This window comes from Phoca vitulina, unplaced genomic scaffold (assembly GCF_004348235.1).
Source record: "Phoca vitulina isolate PV1807 unplaced genomic scaffold, GSC_HSeal_1.0 scaffold22, whole genome shotgun sequence".
Lineage (NCBI taxonomy): Eukaryota > Metazoa > Chordata > Mammalia > Carnivora > Phocidae > Phoca > Phoca vitulina.
In genome coordinates this window covers 30,064,154-30,085,955 of record NW_022589725.1, presented here as the reverse complement: position 1 = coordinate 30,085,955, position 21,802 = coordinate 30,064,154, and the positions used below count along the sequence as shown (strand labels likewise).

At 41.9% G+C, this 21,802-nt stretch overlaps 1 protein-coding gene across 1 annotated transcript in view; it reads right to left on the bottom strand.

Annotated features, from left to right (window-relative positions):
* The window catches only part of DTD1 (D-aminoacyl-tRNA deacylase 1), a 161,785-nt gene extending 142,301 nt beyond the window's left edge, over positions 1-19,484 (bottom strand). Inside the window, exons 1-3 of the mRNA XM_032419241.1 lie at positions 19,313-19,484; positions 12,692-12,782; positions 10,812-11,047 (exon numbers count right to left, since the gene is read on the bottom strand). Of these exons, the coding sequence (XP_032275132.1) occupies positions 10,812-11,047; positions 12,692-12,782; positions 19,313-19,355 (370 nt within the window). The 5' untranslated portion in view covers positions 19,356-19,484. The remainder of the gene's footprint in view (positions 1-10,811; positions 11,048-12,691; positions 12,783-19,312) is intronic.
* Between the last annotated feature and the right edge of the window lie 2,318 nt (positions 19,485-21,802).

Genomic DNA, 21,802 nt, shown 5'->3' with positions numbered 1-21,802 from the left:
TAAAAAAAAAAAAGGTCTATCCAGCAAACAACCCTTAAAGCAAGGACAAAGGACAAATGACAAAATGGATGAAAAATATCTGCAACTCACAGCACATATTAAAAGCTCACAGAAATAAAGAACCTAATCAAAGCACATGAACAGTTCACAGGAAAGGAAATACAAATCACACAAAGATCTGAAAAATGTTCAACCATATCCTGCAAATTAAAACTAAAAGGAGATGCCATTTTCACCAGTAAGAAAGACAACATTCTAGATCAAATACACTCTGTTAACAAAACGGTGAAGAACATGTCTCACACATTGAAAAAAGGTCAATGCCCACAGAGGACCATCAAGCACTATCTAGCAATCCCACTTCTGAGAATTTATCCCCAGGTATGCCTGCCTGAACATGAAATGGCCTATGTACAAATTTATTCATTACATCACCATTGTTCTGTTGTTTTCAAGAGCCAAAAATCAGAAACAACCCAAGAGTCCAACAATACAGATTAAATGAGATTTAAAATAGATTAAATAAGCTAGGCTCTGGTCCCACTACAGAACACTGCACAGCTGTTACGAAAGGTGTGAGGAAGTTCTCTATGAACTAATAAGGAAAGAATCTCTAGAACACACTATGAAATCCTTTTTAAAATAATTTGTTAAAGGGGCGCCTGGGTGGCTCAGTCATTGGGCATCTGCCTCCAGCTCAGGTCGTGATCCCAGAGTCCTGGGATCGAGCCCCGAATCGGGCTCCTGCTCAGCAGGAGGCCTGCTTCTCCCTCTCCCACTCCCTCTGCTTGTGTTCCCTCTCTCACTGTGTCTCTCTCTGTCAAATAAATAAATAAAATCTTTAAAAATAGTAATAATAATAACAATTTGTTAAAGATGCTACCTTTGTATAAAAAGATACATATATTCATATTTGCTCACATGTGCGTGAAGAAACACTAGAAAGATAGAAAAAATTAAAAGTGCTTCCCTACAGAGAGTAAGGGAAACAGAGTGGGTGACACATGAGTGAGAGCATGGCTTCCCAAGGCAGACCTTTTCATATCATTTTGATGTATGAACTATCTGATCATATTACCTATTCAAAAATCAATTACAACAAAATTGGAAGACTTACAATTTTCAATTTCAAAACCTACTACACAAAGCTATAGTAATCAAAACAGTGTAAGCACTGGCATAAGAACAGGCATACATAACGATGAAACAGAACTGAAGGTTCATAAATAAACCCATACATATATAGTCAACAAGAGTACAGAGACCATTCAATGGGGAAGAATAGTCTTTTCAACAAATGATGATGGAAAGGCTGGATATTCACACGCAAAACAATGAAGTTAGATCCTTACCTCACACCATACACAAAAATTAACTGAAAATGGATCAAAGACCTACCTGTATGGATTAAAACTATAAAACTCTTGAGAAGAAACCATAAGGTTAACCTTCACGACATGGACTTTGGTAATGGTTTCTTAGATATAAAACCAAAAAACACACACAAAAAAAAAATAAAACTGGATTTCATCAAAATTAAAAACTTAGGGGTGGGGGATGGGTGAGATAGGTGAAGGGGATTAAGAGGTACAAACTGTCAGTTATAAAATGAATAAGTCACAGGGATATAAAGTAAAGCACAGGGACTACAGTGTATAATATTGTTATAACTTGTACGCTGACAGACGGTAACAACACTTACCAAGGTGAGCATTTGTAATGTATATAAATGTCAAATCACTATGTTGCACACCTGAAACTAATATAATATTGTATGTCAACTACACTTCAATAAAAAAAAAATATGTTAGGGGTGCCTGGCGGCTCAGTTAGTGGAGATGAGACTCTTGATCTCCAGGTCATGATTTCAAGCCCCACACTGAGCCAAAAAAAAAAAAGAAAGAAAGAAAGAAAAGAAAAAGAATTTTTAAACTTTTGTGCATCAAAGGACACCATCAAGAAAGTGAAAGGACAACCCACAGAATGGGAGAAAATATTTGCAAATCATATTACTAATACGGGTCTGGTATCTGGAATTTATAAATTATTTACAATTCAGTAAAAAAAAAAAAAAAAAAAGACAAACAATTCAATTTTCATTGTGAGCCCCAATTCGAGGCTTGAACTCACAACCCTGAGATCAAGACCTGAGCTGAGATCAACAGCTGGGTGCTTAACCGACTGAGCCACCCAGGCGTACCTCAAACAATTCAATTTTAAAATGAGTGATGATGGGACGCTTTGGTGGCTCAGTCGGTTAAGTGTCTGCCTTTGGCTCAGGTCATGACCCCAGGGTCCTGGGATCTGAGTCCCGCATTGGGCTCTTTGCTCAGCGGGGAGCCTGCTTCTCCTTCTGCCTGCAGCTCCCCCTGCTTGTGCACTCTCTCTGTCTCTTTGACAAATAAATAAATAAAATCTTTTTTAAAAAATTAAAAATAAAAATAAAATAAAATAATATGAGTGAGGAATTTGAATAGCTAGTTCTCCAAAGAAGATATACAAATGGCCAACAAGCACATGAAAAGATGCTCAATATCATTAGCCATTAGAAAAATGCAAACCAAGGGGCACCTGGGTGGCTCAGTCGTTGAGCGTCTGCCTTCGGCTCAGGTCATGATCCCAGGGTCCTGGGATCGAGCCCCACATCGGGCTCCCTGCTCAGCGGGAAGCCTGCTTCTCCTTCTCCCACTCCCCCTGCTTGTATTCCCTCTCTCACTGTGTCTCTCTGTCAAATAAATAAAATTAAAAAAAAAAAAGAAAGAAAAATGCAAATCAAAACCATCATGCTGTACCACTTCACACCCACCAGGATGGCTATAATCAAAAAATAAAAATAAAAAAGGAAATAACAAGTATTGGCAAGGATGCAGAGAAATCGGAACCCTCATTGGTGGGAATGTAAAAAGTCACTGTGGAAAAGAATTTGGCGGTGCCTCAATAAGTTAAACAGAATTATCATATGATCCAGCAATTCCACTCCTGAGTATATAACCAAAAGAACTGAAAACAGGTGCTCAAACAAAAACTTGTCCACACATGTGTATAGCAGCCCTATTCACAATAGCTAAAAGGCTGGGAACAAGCCAAGTGTCCATCAATGAATGTATGGATAAACAAAATGTGATATATTCATGCAGTGGAATATTCTTCATATAATGGAATGAAGTACTGATAATATACTACAATGTATGTATGTATGTATGTATGCACAATGCATGTTCAAAAGATGAACCTTGAATATATTATGCTAAGTCAAAGAAGCCAGACACAAAAGGCTGCATATTGATTGTATGGTTCCATTTATATGAAATATCCAGATGAGGCAAATCCATAGAGACCAAAAGCAGATTCCTGGTTGCCAGGGCTAGGGGTGGGGGAGAATGGGAAGTGGCTACTTAATGCGCATAGGGTTTCTTTTTGGGGTAATGAAAATGTTTTGAAACTAGACAGTGGTGATGGTTACACAACTTGATCACTTAACTCTACACTTTAAAATGGTTTATTTTATGTTACATGTATTTTACCACAATAAAAAAGAAGTTAATTTTAGAAAGAATAAATACTGAGAATAAAAAATAAGTGACTGACTTAAAACTCAAATGACAGGCTAAACTCCAGACTAGGGCGCCTGGGTGGCTCAGTCGTTAAGCGTCTGCCTTCGGCTCAGGTCATGATCCCAGGGTCCTGGGATCGAGTCCCACATCGGGCTCCCTGCTCGGCGGGAAGCCTGCTTCTCCCTCTCCCACTCCCCCTGCTTGTGTTCCTGCTCTCGCTATCTCTGTCTCTGTCAAATAAATAAATAAAATCTTTAAAAAAAGAGAGAGAGAACTTTCCTTATAAAAAAATAAATAAATAAATAAATAATAAATAAATAAATAAATAAATAAACTCCACACTGGACATGATCAAAGAAAAAATTAGTAAACTGGAGGATCCCCTCAGGGCACAGCAAAGAAAAGAAAAAGCAATTGAGACACGATACCATGTACGCTATCATTTAATACACCCTTTGTTTGAAGAAAATATAGAGAGCCAACTAATTTATCAACATTTCTGAATTTGTGGACCCCAAAACAATATGGTTTTAAATTTGTCCTACTTCTGCTGAGAGATTCAGACTCTTCCTTTCATCCTGGGTTACTTCATGTCCTCAGATTATGACGATAGTGAGTTTCTTTACGCCTATGCCTACATCTTCTTTTTTAAAAATGGCCTTTATGTCTTCAAACTGAGCTGCAATAACAGACTCTACTGGGCAAGAAAAAGAGGCTGACCCCACAATTCACGACCGAAAGTATGGAGGGACTCAAGAAATGAGATAAAAGGGGTGAAGGAGAATAAAGACGGGGGGGAAGGAGAAGGAACCCAAGGAGGAAGCAAATGGATGGAACAGTAGAGCCACCAAAATAAGCCTGTCCTCATCTCCCTGGGCCAAGGCGCACTCATCACACAAAATAACTGAGCACTTACAGTGTGATGCATAAGGCAAGTGCTCTGCCATTACCGCAGGATACTGAACCACCACCACATCTATGACACTGTTTATAATGTGGCTCCAGACAGGTGGGGAAAGAAGAACTGGTAAAAAGTAGGCTGTTGTTCAACTTGGAAAATCAACTAAGCAAATCAAGGAATCATGAAAAGCTAGGATCTAAAAACAAAAATGGATTGGGGAGGCTGGCTGGCTTAGTCGGTGGCGCATGCGACTCTTGATTTTGGAGATGTAGGTTCGAGCCCCACGTTAGGTGCAGAGATTACTTAAAAATAAAATCTTTTAAAAGAAACAAAAACAAAAACAAAAATGGATATAGTTTGCCATTGGGGCAAAGGGGAGTTAGTAAACTAGTCACAGAGATGACATAGTGTACGTCTAACACCTAAAAGAGGCGGAAATAAATAAAGGAAGCTGGTAAGCAAATCACTGAAGAGAATGAATGAAAAGGAAGGAGTGACAGAAAACTTGGTGCGCCTGGGTGGCTCAGTCGTTAAGCATCTGCCTTCAGCTCAGATCATGATCCCAGTGTCCTAGGATCGACTGAGCCACCCCGCATCGGGCTCCAGCTCAGCTGGGAGCCTGCTTCTTCTCCCTCTCCAGCTCCTCCGTGCTTCCGTACCCTCTCTCACTCTCTCTCTCTGTCAAATAAATAAATAAAATTTAAAAGAAAACTAATTTGGCCAACATCACTCACACATCTGCATGAGACTTCGCGAGAGCGATCGGCCTGTACCACAGTCCACCAGCCTTGCCATTTATTAACAGTGAAGATGCGGGGCGCCCGGATGGCTCAGTCGTTAAGCGTCTGCCTTCGGCTCAGGTTATGATCCCAGGGTCCTGGGATCGAGCCCTGCATCGGGCTCCCTGCTCTGCGGGAAACCTGCTTCTCCCTCTCCCACTCCCCCTGCTTATGTTCCCTCTCTCGCTGTGTCTCTGTCAAATAAATAAATAAAATCTTTAAAAAAAAAAAATGAAGATGTGATCTCACATTGTGATTTCCTAAATTTACATTAACAATAATGCCTCTGGCATCCGAGTCCTTGCCGAAGCATATAAAAGGCTTCCACTGAAAGCTCACTCAGATTGCTAACATGCTTTATTGTAGTAAAAAGAGTAGGAAATTAAACAAATCCATAAAAATTACACACTAACCACAAAGCAAACACTAGATGTGGGCTTCCTCCTCCTGGTGCCTTCTCTTTGTGAACGAACCTGAAGGAGCCACTGACCTAATGGCCGTACCACGGAGTGAACAGAGCTGAGGCACTCAGAGAGCTGCTCTCCTGAGATGTCTTTCCACGCTGGTCTAGCTCTTTGCCGCCCACAAGAGATCAGACCCCACAGAGAATACACAGGTAGCTCTTTTTAATACCATGGCAGCTTCTGATTTGCTCAACAAAGCCAACAGGTGATTGCTTCCCTGGGCCCATTACAAATGGCTCAGTGTTGGAACAAGAAGCTTGAGAGCAGAGAGCTCTCTTTCAACTATTCCGTTTTGGTATAACATTTATTTTTTTTCCTAACTATAGAAGCAATGCATGTTTAATACTCAACTTTGAGAGCATGTAATGCCTCCCACTGAACACTACTTTCAGTGCTCTTTCTGAAGGATGGAGATTCCCAATGGGCTGCCGAGGGCCACATCTGGACCCAGTTTCCTGGGCCCACTCAGTCACTCTGGGTGTCCAATAAAGCACCCTTAACCTCTGGCTCATTCTGCAGCAGAGGGCAAAAGCTGATGAATGTATGCACTGGGTTTTTCCCCCTAAATCAATTATCAGAGGAAGAGCCAGAGAACAGGAAAAACCCTTTGAAAGCACCAGAGTTATGAGCCATGCAGGATTAAAGATGGCCACAAATTCTGACATCCCTTCCATTGCAAGGTGGGTCTCCATCCCTCCCCTGGAAGCTGGGTGGGCTGTGAGACTGCTTTGTCCAATAGCATATGGCAGAAGTGATGCTGTACCCCTTTCCAGGCCTGGCCTCAAGGGGCTGGCACTCTCATTTCCTATCTCTTGAAACGCCTGGTCTTGGAGTGCTCACTGTGGGAGAAGCCAGCCACAATGTTAGAAATCAAGCTACCCACAGACCACCAGGCTGCGAGAAGCCCAAATGATGGGGAGAGACCCTGGAGAATAAGATGAGGTGGGAAAGAGAGGGGAAGCAAGATGCACATGGGCCATCTTAGAAGTAGATCCTCCAGCCCCAGCCAACACCATATGGATCAGAGACAAGCACCCAGCTAAGCCCCTCTTAGATTCCTGACCCACAAAACTGTGAGGAAGACAGAAGGGTTATTTTTAAGCCACTGCATTTTGGGGTAGTATGCTATGCAGCAATAGTGAATAGGAGCATAAGGCAAGGTAGGCAAGTTCTTGAGAAGAGGAGATGCTCCCACAAAGCCAAAGGGTCAGGGGGCCAGCTGAACTGGACCAGAGTGGGGAGGGGTGCCATGGCAGAAGCAAAGCCTGAGAGTTCCAAACAAACTACACCCAAACAGGTCAAGGGTGCTGAGAATTCTGGTCCTGTGGGTGTGGTGGGTCAGCTTGGTTTCAAGTACCAACTCAAGACCAACTGGGGCAGAACAGGCCTCAAAGAGCCATTTGGGGGAATTACGCTACTTGCTCCTCCCTCCCAGGTACCCAGAAAAGGGGGTACCCTCATTAACTGCACACACATCTGTGACAGACCCCTCTCCATCCCCACTGCCAGAAAGGCAGTTCTGCTAGGACCGCCTACTCCCCTTGACCACACCCCTTCTATTAATCCCACCTCCCAGGAGCCACCAACAAAACAAATCAAGGACACACAAGTGGCACTTTCAGGTAGCCCTTCCAGAAGGCATCTCTCCTATCCCGCTTTCCAACAACCCCAGACTTCCACTGTGGCTCCAGGTGGCCCCCAGGAGGTCAACTCCGTATCTACGAAACACATGACCTAAACTGAGTCACGCAGTCCATCCCATATTGGTTCAAGGGTGGCCATGTGACCTAAGCTGGCCCAATCAAAGTGACCTTCAGGACTTCCGCTTGAAATGCAGAAACAAAGACTTGCTCTCCTTCTTGGGATGGTGAACTGTGAAGACTGCAACCATCATGACCATCCTGCAGAAGGCCTGCCTGAGGACAAGGCTGACATGCACGGGGGGAAAGCAGGGCTCAGAGAATCCCAGAGAACAGTCACAGCGGTGATGACAGAGGGCACCTAGCCCAAGCTGAACCTGAACTCATCATACCTCCACATGCTTCAGTCATAAAGCAATAAGCTCTATTTCAATGAAGACAGTTGAGGTGGGCGGGGCCTAAGGGGAGGAGCTGCAGCTAGTGAGGAAAAGCCTGAAAGGTGAGGCGGGTAGGGAACAGAACAGGAAATAAAGGGGACAATCCTCCTGCTATTCAATCCTTAACAACAAGTTAAGAGAAATAAACTAAATGTAAATTTAAAATAAAGTTCTAGTCATTAAAGAGCAAAGGAGTGAAAATAAACACTAAATCTAATTAAGTCAATAGCCAAGACATGGAAGCAACCTAAGTGTCCACTGATAGACGAATACATAAAGAAGAGATGGTATATAGACACAGGAGAATACTATTCAGGAAGAAGAAGAAGGAGAGGGAGTGGGGAGGAGGGGGGGAGGGGAGGGGTAAGGCAGGGGAGGAGGAGGAAATCCTGCCATTTGCAAGAACATGGATGGACCTTAAGGGCTTTCAGTCAGAGAATGACAAATACTATACAATCTCACATACATGTAGAATCTAAAAAACCCATCTCATAGATTCAGAGCACAGATTGGTGGTTGCCAGAGGCAGGAGGTGGAAGGTGGGTGAAATGGGTGAAAGTGGCCAAAAGGTTCAAACCTCCAGTTGTAAGATAAATAAACTCTGGGATATAAGGTATGCCGAAGTGAACAAAATTAACAATATTGTATCACATATTTGAAAGTTGCTAGGAGAGTAGATCTTAAAAGTTCTCATCACAAGAAAAGTAAAACTGTAACTACATGAGGTGATGAACTAACGGAATGTAACACTGGTGATCATTTCACAATATACCCAGATATCAAATCATCATGTTGTACAACTAAAGCTAATAGGGTGTTACATGTCAATTGTATTATAAAACTAGAAAAAGGAAATTAAACTACTTTATTTAAGTCTTAAAATTGTCAAAGCAGCCCCGAGAATCCTAAAATAAAGAAAATGTATTTATTAGCAGTTGGTTTGTGTTCCATCATCCTTTCAGCTCTCAGAGGGCTTTTCATACTGGAGCTGGAAACCAAAAACTCAAAATTAAGCAAAACACAGCAAGCGTGTAAAACATGCTCTCTGCATCCTGTTCTACCAAAGACCATAAAAGAGATAAAAAGCTGAAAGAGCAAGACAGGCACTGTTGTTTCACTGAAGTGTTTCTGAAAGTCCAAAGGATTTGGAAATAAATTTTGATTAAAACTCTTCGCATAAATCACGTCAATTTTTATCAAAACGATCAGATGTATCATATCCCCACATACTTAAATTGTGGCCCCTTATAAAATTATAGTGTTTATAGTACATTGCTTCAGGCACTTCAGAGAATTATCTGGATAAAATACATATCATTTCAAAAAGTAAAAGGAACACAAAACACCTAATAATACACAAAACACTCCTCTTCAACGACTCAGATGAAAGCTGTTTTGTTTTCACTTGAGCATTCCTTAACAACCACTAGTGTTCTCCCACTTAAAGTGCCTTCATTTATGCTTTTATACAGGGCTTCAGTACATTCTAAAATACGTCTGAGATTACTCAGAAATGGGATGATTCTACAAATATCAAGCACAGAAGACAATGATGACAGCATTTAATCCTCAGCTCAGCAAACAGAAATAATTATTCAGAGGACCTGACTTAATTACTAATTTTGGGAAGAAACACGTTTGCAGCAAAGCCATGCTGAAGGATCCCAGTGGACACAGGGTGGGAAAAAATACTGGAGACGTCTATGACCAGAATTATGAATGGAGCTCTAAACTTGGATTATTTCCAGAAGAGGCAAATACATTCTACTCTATCAGGACCCAAGTAGAGAGTGGGATTCGATTTAAGGCAGGGGTATCCTAATCATGGCAAACGGACACTTCACACGGGTAAGAGGAAAGAAATGCTGAAGAGGGATAAGAATATCACTCTTCTAAACCTAAGTAAATCTGATGAGCTGACAATCCTCAATGTGGGGCTTTGCTACAGAGCTTCAAAATCAGGCAGTAACTTCTAACCCTTCAGGTTGAAAATAGGTCCAATAAATAAGGGATTAAGCATTGTTTCTTCCAGAGAAAGTCAAAGTATAGGAGATACTACAGAGTTAACTATTATTAACAAGTCTTAGAGGTCTACAAAAGAGTATGATGGTAGCAAAAGAAATTGCAGCCAGATACTGAGACATTCTACTAAGAACAGCCTCACAGTGAGATGTATTACCAAAGGAGGCTAAACATTCTAATAGCTTCAAAGAAAAAGGCAAAACATGATGGTTTTAAATGCAATCTGCCCCCCCCAGAAACATGAAAACAATATAAATGAATGTCCCCTTAAACAGACTCATAATTTCAGATTCATTAATCTCCCATAAACCAGGACCACTATTCCAAGGCATTTTCTAGACTAAACCTCAGTCAAACTAGGTTGGCATTCCCGCCAATAAGCAGTTAGGCAAAGACCTATGCCTTCACTGTCCAATATGACAACCATTAAGCACACAGGGTATTGGGTATTTGAAGTGTGCCTGGTCCAAATTGAGATGGGCTATATGTATAAACTACACACCAAGATTTAGAAGACTTTAGCACCAAAAAAGAATGAAAATTATCTCAATCAACTTTTTATACTGATGGTGAGGTGAAATCATACTATTTTGGATATATTTGGGTTAAATAAAATATACTTTTAAAATTAATTTCACTTGTTTCTTTTTACTTTTTTTTAATATGGCTACTAGAAATTGAAAAGGACATGTGGCTCACATTTGTGGCTTGCATTGTTTTCTCTGTCGGACATGATAAGCAAGCAAAATGAAACACCACTGTATCAAACACACGTCTGGGTTGCTAAACATTTCACAGGTGAACAGAAGAATGAAGAAGGGTAAACAGTATCAGGGGCCTTCAGAGGAATCTTACCACGGCAGAGAAGCAGCCACTACGTTGTTTTAAGGAAGTGATAAGCACAAACAACAAACTTCCTGGAAAAGGAGATGCTGTAATTGCAGATTTCTCTTTTCCCCCTTCTGGAAGTGTCCCGGAGACTCTCCTCTTGGGCGGGCTCACCCTCCTGCCTACCTTTGATGAGCTCCGGCCTGTATGTCTTCCGCAGCTGCTCCAGGAAGCTGTTGTAGAAGCTCTCTGCCTGCTCCGTGGGCATTGCCAGGTGGAAGTCAGGCTTGTTGCCCTTGAGGACGCACTGGAGGGTGAACTGGCTGATGCACAGCACCTCGTACTGTTTGTCCATCACACTCTTCGACCAGTGTTTCCCGCTCTCATCCTCAAACACGCGCAGGTTTAAAATCTTTCTGACCCTAAGAGGAAAACAGTGGTGAGAGCTACCTAAAGAATCATAAGCCCCTCAACACACTCCATACCTCCAAAATGTCACCAGCATCCTGTCAAATAAGGACATAATACTGACATAATATTATATGTATTACATATATATAAGGACAAAAGGAGCAAGTTATTTGGGCCCTGGGCAAGTTATGTGAGGTAGTCACAGGGCTGTTTTGGGATTCCTTTTTTTTTTTTTGGTCAGTCCCTCCAGCAGCTACCCACGGGAACCGGAGCTAAGAACAACCACTCACTACCTGCTCTTTCAAGTTAGTGGATATGTCAAGACATGGGTCCAATTCTAATTTTTTTATAGAAGAATTCAATCTTTACACTGGAATAAACGATACCCCCTTTTTACATCCTTTCTTGGAGCTACTCAAAATGAACCACTGGGCAAACACCATGAAGAAAACTCAAGGTTACTGCAAATATACAAAAAGGCTGGCGAAAGCCTCCCTGACAACTGTGTCACATGCCTCTTGAGCCCCAGGAGGGCCTTTCTTATAAATGTGGATGACAAAGAGCAGCCACTTTGGAGCGCCTGGGTGGCTCAGTCATTAAGCATCTGCCTTCAGCTCAGGTCATGATCCCAGGGTCCTGGGATCGAGCCCCACATCGAGCCCCGCATCGGGCTCCCTGCTCGGTGGGAAGCCTGCTTCTCCCTCTCCCACTCCCCCTGCTTGTGGTTCCCTCTCTCACTGCATCTCTCTCTGTCAAATAAATAAATAAAATCTTTAAAAAAAAAAAAAAGAAAGAAAGAAAGAAAGAAAGAAAGAAAGAGCAGTCACTTTGGCAAGGAAGAGAACCAGGGAACATTTATTCCTTAGCAGGAATTAAGTTCCAAGTCTGATTTCAACCTAATACAAAGGGACATTTGGGTGGAATTACACCAGGTATGGGCACCAACAGGCAGAATGAACAGATCCATATACACCTGAAGCAAATGTGCCATGTGGTGCTGGGGGTGGGAGGAGGGCAAACATGGGGACAGGGGAGGCGGCCTGTACTTAGAGAGCCAGTCAGGGAACAGCAATGACAAACTCCCCCATCTTAGTAAAAAGAGCACCAGCTTCCAAGTCAGCAAGCCTAGATTCTAACTTGAATTCAGGCTTTTTGCTACATACATGTTCATGATCTTAGGAAAGTAATTTAACTGTCTGAGCTCCAGATCCTATACATACAATGAACAACTGAGCATTTTTTAAGTGTATAAATGGTGCCCAGATCATACTGCTTAAATTGGAAAGAGAAATCATTCATATGAAAAGAAGTTAAGTTTTGCAATAAGAGAATGGTTCATGGATAAAGGAGCAAATAGGGACCGAGGCCATTGGGTTCCAGCTCTGCTCCTGACTTAGTGGGTGTCACCTGACAAACAAACTACTCTTCCTTGGTCTCCTCACCTGAAACATGGAGATAACCATATTACATCAATGGGACACAGATAAAAGTAACAGGGGCTCACTTCATAGGAACAAAATACTATCAAAGTTCCCAGTGTATGTATATATATAACTTAGGTAGGTAGGTAGGTAGGTAGGTAGGTAGAGATAAATAGAGATATAACCACTACATAGCCCATTCAAACAGCAATGACTCAGAAATCTGCCTCTTACATGTGCTCCAGGTCCTTCTGTGTATCTTCCAGAGAAATACCCAGCAACACACAGATGCCCCGTCCAATAGCACTTATTTGCTCTCCTCCAACTAGAAAGGAAACAAAAAGGAAAAAAGACTCAGAACCAAACAGGTGGCATGATGCACTTTTAAGTAACCAAAGGAATGTTTAAACATCACACATACTTCTTATAACTTCTTTTTTATCTAGAATGAATGAGTTCTTAAATGAATAACCATTAAGCCAAATTTTAGGGCCATATTTTCATCCGTGTTACCTTGGGTAAGACACCTGTAAAAACAGAACAGAGTTTTCCTCTCCAGAGAATCGAGCTCAGCTGTATTAATTCTCTGAAAAGAGATACCTGCTTTTCTCGGGAATCAGCAAATATGGTAACACAATATAGAGACAGCACAAAATAATAGACATTTATGTCAGAAAACTAAAGAAATAATTTTTCTACTTACTATGAAAAGATAAATACATTATACATAAAAACCACAGTTTAAAAGGTAAGCTTCAAGGTGCCTGAGTGGTGCAGTCAGTTGACATCCAACTTTTGGTTTCGGCTCAGGTCATGTTCTCCGGGTCGTGGCATCAAACCCTGTGTCGAGCTCCAGAGCTCGAGACTCTCTCTCCCTCTCCCTCTGCTCCTCCCCCCTTCTCTAAAATACATAAATAAATCTTTTTAAATTTTAAAAAAAATAATTAAATAAATACAAGTTAAGCTTCAAGTCAGCAAACTTCTATTATTTCCCAGTTTGGTACTAAACTTTGTATTCTAAACCAATGACCTCCAAATCCCTTTCATTCATGCACCTCATCCACAAAACAACAAACCTCTTAATATATATTCCAAACATCTGTGTACGTATTTATACTCAAATGTACGCTTTACTAACAAGAGGCAGTATCTCATGCTGGCACAGTTCTTAGGCCAAGATCCATCATTATGATGGTAAACCTAAATCCATATTTCAAATGTTAAATCTTTGTATCTTTCAAAATTTTTGGCCAACTTTTTGCCAAATCTCATTAGATTACTGATGTCTTGTTATTTTACCATCTATTAACCTAATGTTCCAATCCGGAGAAGGGTAGACTCTGCCATGTTCCTGTTTGCTTCTGCTGGATCATAGTATCTGTAAATATACCTGACAAGGCATCATAGACTGGAACGTGTTGCCATATCCTGCAAGCTAAGGAAAGAATGAGAAACCCCCCTCTTCTCCACCTATCTGACAAGGGACCACCTGACATGCAGACCCCAGGGGAGTATCAGCATCAACACATTCTGACCCAAATATCAGTAAAGCTTAATTTCTCTTCTTTTTATGCTAAGAAGTATTTTCTTCTGTGTTGCTTGGCTTATAATGGACTATGAGTGATTTACTGTCCTTTGAGCCAATGACTCAGAAGCTGAAAACAGAAATAATCTATCCTGAAATAAGCAATAAACAATTGGGGTGGTTCGCTTGTTTGGGTTGCTTTAGAAAAAGCTTCCGGCTTTATTTGTTCTTTAAAGAAGTCACTATCATTTTCTTATAATATCAATGTATTTTTTAAAATTTTCCCCATAGTATGTTTTAAAAGCTTAAATATAATGGTTATTGAGTTATAGCCACCATTAAATTAATGCATAAGCATTATAGAAAATTTGGAAAATATAAGAAACAGGAAGGAAAAAAAGAACACCCAAAGATAAGCACTTTAATATTTCAATGATTTCCTTTTGATATTTTCTCTATCCATGGGTTTACTTTGTATTTGTTTTCAACTACTGTAATAATATTGTATATAAATTTTTGTGTCCCATCTTTTTCTTAACAGTGCCTAAGGATTTTTTCATGTTATAAGCTTTTCCTAAACATCTTTTAATAGTTACATCCCATCAAGTGCAATAGTTGCAGTCCATCCAATGGACCGACTAACCATCCCATTTGGCTGGATATATTGTTTGTTTCAAAATTCTCACTTCATGTTCAATATCGCTCGGCATCAGGGAAATCCAAATCAAAACCTCAATGAGATACCACCTCACACCAGTCAGAATGGCTAAAATGAACAAGTCAGGAAATGACAGATGTTGGCGAGGATGCGGAGAAAGGGGAACCCTCCTACACTGTTGGTGGGAATGCAAGCTGGTGCAGCCACTCTGGAAAACAGTATGGAGGTTCCTCAAAAAGTTGAAAATAGAGCTACCATATGATCCAGCAATTGCACTACTGGGTATTTACCCCAAAGATACAAAAGTAGGGACCCGAAAGGCTACGTGCACCCCGATGCTTATAGCAGCAATGTCCACAATAGCCAAACTGTGGAAAGAGCCAAGATGTCCATCAACAGATGAATGGATAAAGAAGATGTGGTATATATATACAATGGAATATTATGTAGCCATCAAAAGGAATAAGATCTTGCCATTTGCAACGACGTGGATGGAACTGGAGGGTATTATGCTGAGCGAAATAAGTCAAAGAGAGAAAGACATGTATCATATGACCTCACTGATATGAGGAATTCTTAATCTCAGGAAACAAACTGAGGGTTGCTGGAGTGGGGGGTGGGGTGGGAGGGAGGGGGTGACTGGGTGATGGGACACTGGGGAGGGTATGTGTTTTGGTAAGCACTGTGAATTGTGCAAGACTGTTGAATCTCAGATCTGTACCTCTGAAACAAATAATGCAATATATGTTAAGAAAGAAAAAAAGAAGAAGAAGAATGTAGCAGGAGGGGAAGAATGAAGGGGGGGAAATCGGAGGGGGAGAAGAACCATGAGAGACGATGGACTCTGAAAAACAAACTGAGGGTTCTAGAGGGGAGGGGGTTGGGAGGATGGGTTAGCCTGGTGATGGGTATTGAGGAGGGCACGTTCTGCATGGAGCACTGGGTGTTATGCACAAACAATGAATCATGGAACACTATATCTAAAACTAATGATGTAATGTATGGGGATTAACATAACAATAAAAAAATTTAAAAAAAATTAAAAAAAAAAATTCTCACTTCAATAAATAACACTGTGGGGGAAATCTTTGTATACTAGACTTTAGACTTTACATTTTAGAGCAGTTTTAAGTTCACAGCAAAATTGAGCAAAGATACAGAGATTGAGGGTGTCTGGGTGGCTCAATCAGTTAAGTGTCCGACTCTAGATCTGGGCTCAGGTCATGATCTCAGGGTCATGAGATCAAGCCCTACATCAGGCTCTGAGCTGGGCATGGAGCCTGCTTAAGATTCTCTCTCTCCTTCTCCCTCTGCCCCACATCCCCTCTCAAAAATAAAAGAAAAAGATACTACACTCACTGTCCCCATACATGCATAGCTTCCCCATTGTCAACATCCCCCACCAGAGGGGTACATTTGTTACAACTGATGAACCTGCACTGACACATTATTATCACTCAAAGTCCACAGTTTACATTAGGGTTCACTCTTGGTGTTGTACATTCTATAGGTTTGGACAAATATACAGTAACATGTATCCACCATTACAGTACCATACAGAGCAGTTTCACTGCTCTAAGAATCCTCCCTGCTCTGCCTATTCATCCCTCTAAATCTTTTCCTACAATTAGTATTCTCTTCTTAGAACAGATTCCGAAAAGTAGAATCACTATTCAAAGTGATTCAAATCACTACCTGAAGAGTTTCATGCTTCTCTCTCTTCCTCAGCCACTCTCTCGTGCTCTCTCTCTCTCAAATAAATAAAATCTTTAAAAAAAAAAAGTTTTTTTATTTTTATTTTATTTTATTTTTTTTAAAGATTTTATTTATTTATTTGACAGAGAGAGACACAGCGAGAGAGGGAACACAAGCAGGGGGAGTGGGAGAGGGAGAAGCAGGCCTCCCGCAGAGCAGGGAGCCCAATGTGGGGCTTGATCCCAGGACCCTGGGATCATGACCCAAGCCGAAGGCAGACGCTTAACGACTGAGCCACCCAGGCGCCCCAAAAAAAGTTTTTTTAAAAAGGGGGGCGCCTGGGTGGCTCAGTCAGTTAAGTGTTTCCCTTCGGCTCAGGTCATGGTCCCAGAGGGGCTCCTTGCTCAGTGGGGAGCCTGCTTCTCCCTCTCCGAGCTCTGCCACTATTTCAAGCTCCCCCTTTCTCAAATAAATAAGTAAAATCTTTAAAAAAATTTTTGAAGAGTTTCAACATTTTTATAATGTATTACTGCCTTAATAAGAAAAAAATTATGCCCCAAAGCCTATCTATAACATATTTGGGAGTAGTTTTGTTTCCCCCCTCCAGGGACAAGTAGAAGAACTAGGAGATCCAAAGGGTTCTTTTATTATAGACAAATGGATTTCCAAGGGAAAAAACTTGAGAGTCACTAATTTAGACAACAGATCACAGGACTAGAAAAGACCTGAGATATTTGGTCAATTTACCATGTACACTGACCTCTTCTTCAAGAAGAATTCACAACCTCTCAAATTAACTCACTCAAGCCCATTTTAGATCCTCTTCCCAACATTCTATGATTCTATTCAGATTTTCACTGCTGAAGCTAAGTGATGGGACATGGGAGTTACCACACTTTGCCACCTGTGTAACCAAAGGAACATGTTTGAAATGTTCCATAATAAAGCTTTTAAAATTAGATTATCACAATAACCATGCTAAGGCATCAAAATGTGCTTGACCAATCTCATTAAGTGAGTCTACCACATAATTAGACATGACTCCTAATATTGTACTCTGTCCCAACCATAAAATCAGAAGTGACATTTTAGACCCCATAATAAAATGCCATTTGTGTACAGCCATGTTTCAGTGAAGCCAGTCACATTCTAAAGGAATCAGAAAATCTTTCCATTACAGTTCAACTAGAAGGCCTGGCTAACCTGAAGGTTCCTCTAGCACTGAGAGAGAATTCCATTTTATTTAAAACTTCCCACAATTAATACCCTTCTCTTTTTTTAAATACCCTTCTCTTTTTTTAAATACCCTTACCTTTTTTAATATGCAGGTTTGTTTGTTGTTTTTTTACCAAAAGCACCAATTTAAATCTTTTTATTTTTTATTTTTTTAAAGATTTTATTTATTAGCTGACAGAGAAAGACACAGCAAGAGAGGGAACACAAGCAGGAGGAGTGGGAGAGGGAAAAGCAGGCTTCCTGCGAGCAGGGAGCCCCATGCGGGGCTCAATCCCAGGACCCTGAGTCGAAGGCAGACGCTTAACAACTGAGCCACCCAGGCGCCCCCAAAAGCACCAATTTAAATAGCAAACTAAAATCACTCAAACTATTCAGCAAATCTCACAAAATACATGTTCTCAATATTCCAGATCAGCAGAATGAAGAGTGCAAGAGAAAATTAAAACTTAAATTCCTCAAAATTCACTCATTGTTCATGATGACCACACAGAGCAGAATGCAAGATTTTGCTCAAAAAAGCAAAAAATCTTTTCATCTATGTATTTACCCAGTTTTAGTTCATTTAAATATTAACTGAAAGGCTAAAAAACCTTTTTTTTTAAAAGCCGTGTAAATCCCAAAGCTATTGTGTTCCCTATTACTCCAGGACCATATCCAAAATCAGTTAACAGAACAGCTTAGAAATCATTAGGTAGCATTGAAAAGTAGACTCTCAGATCTAAATATATGGTTTTGCTGGGTGCGTTGTTTCTTTAGGGGATTTTGTTGCTTTGTTTTTAAATTCAGATTTTTGTGGACACAAGAACACATACTTGGTGTAGACTGGTTAAAGAAAAGGATATCTGGAATTACTTGGACTGAGACAATACTGTAAGTCTGAAGAAAAAAACCAGAAGACTTAGAAGACAATCTTAAAATTAGTCATTAAAAAAATTTTTAACATCTTTTTATCTTGGTTTGACTTTCGACTACCTTATATACATTAATCATCTGGATCTCTGATGTTTGAGCTAGACTACAGTGATCCAGCAATGACTAATGGCTGGGTGGCTTGGTCCACAAGAAACTGGTGGCAAAGAGAAATATTTCATCCAGAATTCTTTAGATTCTGACCCCATCCCTGCAGGGTTAGAGAAGTGAGAAAGAGAGGTGTCCTGGGGGCGGGGATCATTCTGTATCCAGCCTGGGTGCTGGTCACGTGGGTGTGCACAACTGTCAGAACTCATCCATATGAACAACTCTTCATATCTGTGCGTTTTATTGGCTAGTCAAGCTCCATAAAAATTGGGACATGTAGACAATAGGCAAGAATGGGAAATTTAAAACAGAACGTTGTAAGGGGGGAATCGGGGTCCTTGCTCCGGAAATGCTGCCTACGTGTTGTTTGTGCAACATTCCACAGAATGGGCCATGGGGATGCTCGGAGGTTCTGCCACCCGATATTCGGGGCCAGAAAAAAAAAAAGGATAATAAGGCGCGTTTATCGTGAACCCAAAGCAGAACCCTGCAGCCAGGGCCGCGCGGGAGCCCGCGGGGCACGTGGACTGCTCCGCGGCCGCGGCGGCGCCGGGAGCCAACCCGGGTACCTCGGGCTGCGGGGGCCGAGCTGGCCAGGGCCCGCAGCGGCCGTAGCGGCCCTGGGGACGGCCCGGCGGAACCCTCGCGGGGGCGGCCAGTGACTGCCGGGCGTGGGGTCAGGGGTGGCTCCTCCCGGGCCCGGCCCCGGCCCCGCCCGACTGACCTGTGACGCTGGCCCGGGTGACGCGCTGCACCACGGCTTTCATGGCGGCGGCTGGGGCGAGTAGGGCGGCGCCGCGCTCCTTCCGGCCTCGCGACTCTGCGGGCGGCTCGGCGGCCGGCGCCCTCTGCGGGTGACACCAGGAAGCGCGCCGAACCGCCCGGTCGGCCCCGGTTGGCGGTGACACGCCCACGTCGGCCACGCCCACCCAGAGGTCGGCCCCGCCCGCGTCGGTCACGCCCACCTGGTATAGGTCCCGCCCCTTCCTCGGTCTCGCCCCAGCCACAGGTGGGCCCAGCCCCCACCAGATCCAGAAACCCCTGCCCGGCCCCCGCCCCTACGCAGTTTCTGCACCCGCTGTTTCTCACATCCTCGACCTAGGAGCCAATCATCCCTAAATCCCGGCTTTGTCCTGAATCCTAATCCTGTGCTCCGCCTTTCACCCTTCCACCCCTCTGTCCTGATGCTCCCAAATTCCTTTTCCCTTGTCTTCCTGCTTCAGTGGCTTCTCAGAAACCAGACAGAACAGAATCTGCTGCCTAAAATAGCCATTTAACTACGGTATGTAAGTATTCATATGACTTAGCCATGCCATGGCAGTGCAGAGATCTATGAGCCTGTAATTCTAATTCCTCTAATACTAATACTTAGCAGCTCCCCCCACCCAGGGTTGTGTAAAAATCATTCGAAAGCCGCAAAGGACTGTACAAGTATTACCCTAACAAATTATTATCACTGATAAAAATAAGCCCCTTTCAGGAGCGCCTGGGTGGCTCAGTCGGTTAAGTGCCTGTCTTCTGCTACTGTCATGACCTCAAGGTCCTGGGATCTAGCCCCAAATCAGGCCCCCTGCTCAGTGGGGAGTCTGCTACTCCCTCTCCCTCTGCCTCCCCCTCCTCTCCCCTCCCCTCTGCTCAGGCTCTCTCTTGCTGTCTTGCTCTCTGTCTCAAATAAATCTTTAAATAAATAAATAAATAAAATAAAAATAAATAAATAAGCCCCTTTCAGTGTGCCTTTTTCTCAAAGCCCTCTAATAGTATTAGTGGGTGTGGTGTGATGACATTCAGAACATGTACCCCAAAATATGGCACCTTGGCATATTGAATACTGTAAACTAACGGAGCTTGAAAAAGCAGCAGGATCAGGAAAGTCACTCTGAACTTCCCTCCATCCTTCTTCCCTGAAACCAGTCAAAAATCCTTGTGTGAGAGGTGCCCTCCCTACACCCTGATCTGCAAAGACAAAGGGATGGCAAGAACAAAGAGGCCTTGCTAAGTTTCTCCCGGTTTACTATGCTTACCTCATACTCCTTGACCTATTACGTTCCTCCATGATGTCCACTCTTCATCAAAAATAGCATAAGAAGGGGCGCCTGGGTGGCTCAGTCGTTAAGCGTCTGCCTTCGGCTCAGGTCATGATCCCAAGGTCCTGGATTCGAGCCCCGCATCGCATTGGGCTCCCTGTTCCGTGGGAGGCCTGCTTCTCCCTCTCCCACTCTCCCTGCTTGTGTTCCCTCTCTCGCTGTGTCTCTCTCTGTCAAATAAATAAATAAAATCTTTAAACAAAAAAATAACATAAGAATATACAAGTCTGTTTCTTTGAGTTTTCATTTTCTTGTGAAGGCTTCCCTGTCCTGTAAAACTTAAATAAATCTGTGAACTTTTCTCCTGTTATTTTCTTTGTCAGCTTAATTGTCAGGCCCAACCAGAGACCCGAAGAGTGAGAAAAACTTAAAATTTGAAAATTTTTTACATTAAATCAGCATAGCTCAAACATTTTGATGTCAAGATCCCTTTACATTCTTAAAAATTATTGAACACCCCAAATAGCTTTTGTTTATCTAGGTTATATCTAAAGAGATTTACTGTATTAGAAATTACAACAGAGAAAAATCATTAAGCATTGATTATAATGCATTTAAAAACAACAATAATAAATTCATTATATGTTAACATTAGAGCAATGAGGTCATTACACACCATGGAACCTCTGGAAACCCCCATTGTACACTCCTGAAGGAGTAAGAGTGAAAAAGGCAAATATTGTCTATATATTATCATAGAAAGAGTTGGCAATCACACATCCTCTAAAGGGACACTTTGAGAACTGTTGGATTTGATAATGGCATTAAATCAATATTAATTTCCTGATTTGTATGTAAGAGAACATCCTTGTTTATAGAAAATACACACTGAGGTATTTAGAAGTAAAGGCACATCATATCTGCAATTTACTCTCAAATGCTTTGGAGAAAAATAATACATACAGAGAAAATAAAGAGAGTGATAGAGCAAATCAAGTAAAATGTTGACAATTTGGAAGGGAAGGATGCTTACTTTTCTGTAAGTTGGAAATTATTTCAAAATAAAAGGTTTTAGGGGCCCCTGGCTGCCTCAGTCAGAGGAGAGTGCAACTCTTGATCTCAGGGTTGTGAGTTCGAGCCCCACGTTGGGTGTAGGGATTACTTAAAAATAAAAATCGTAATTAATTAAT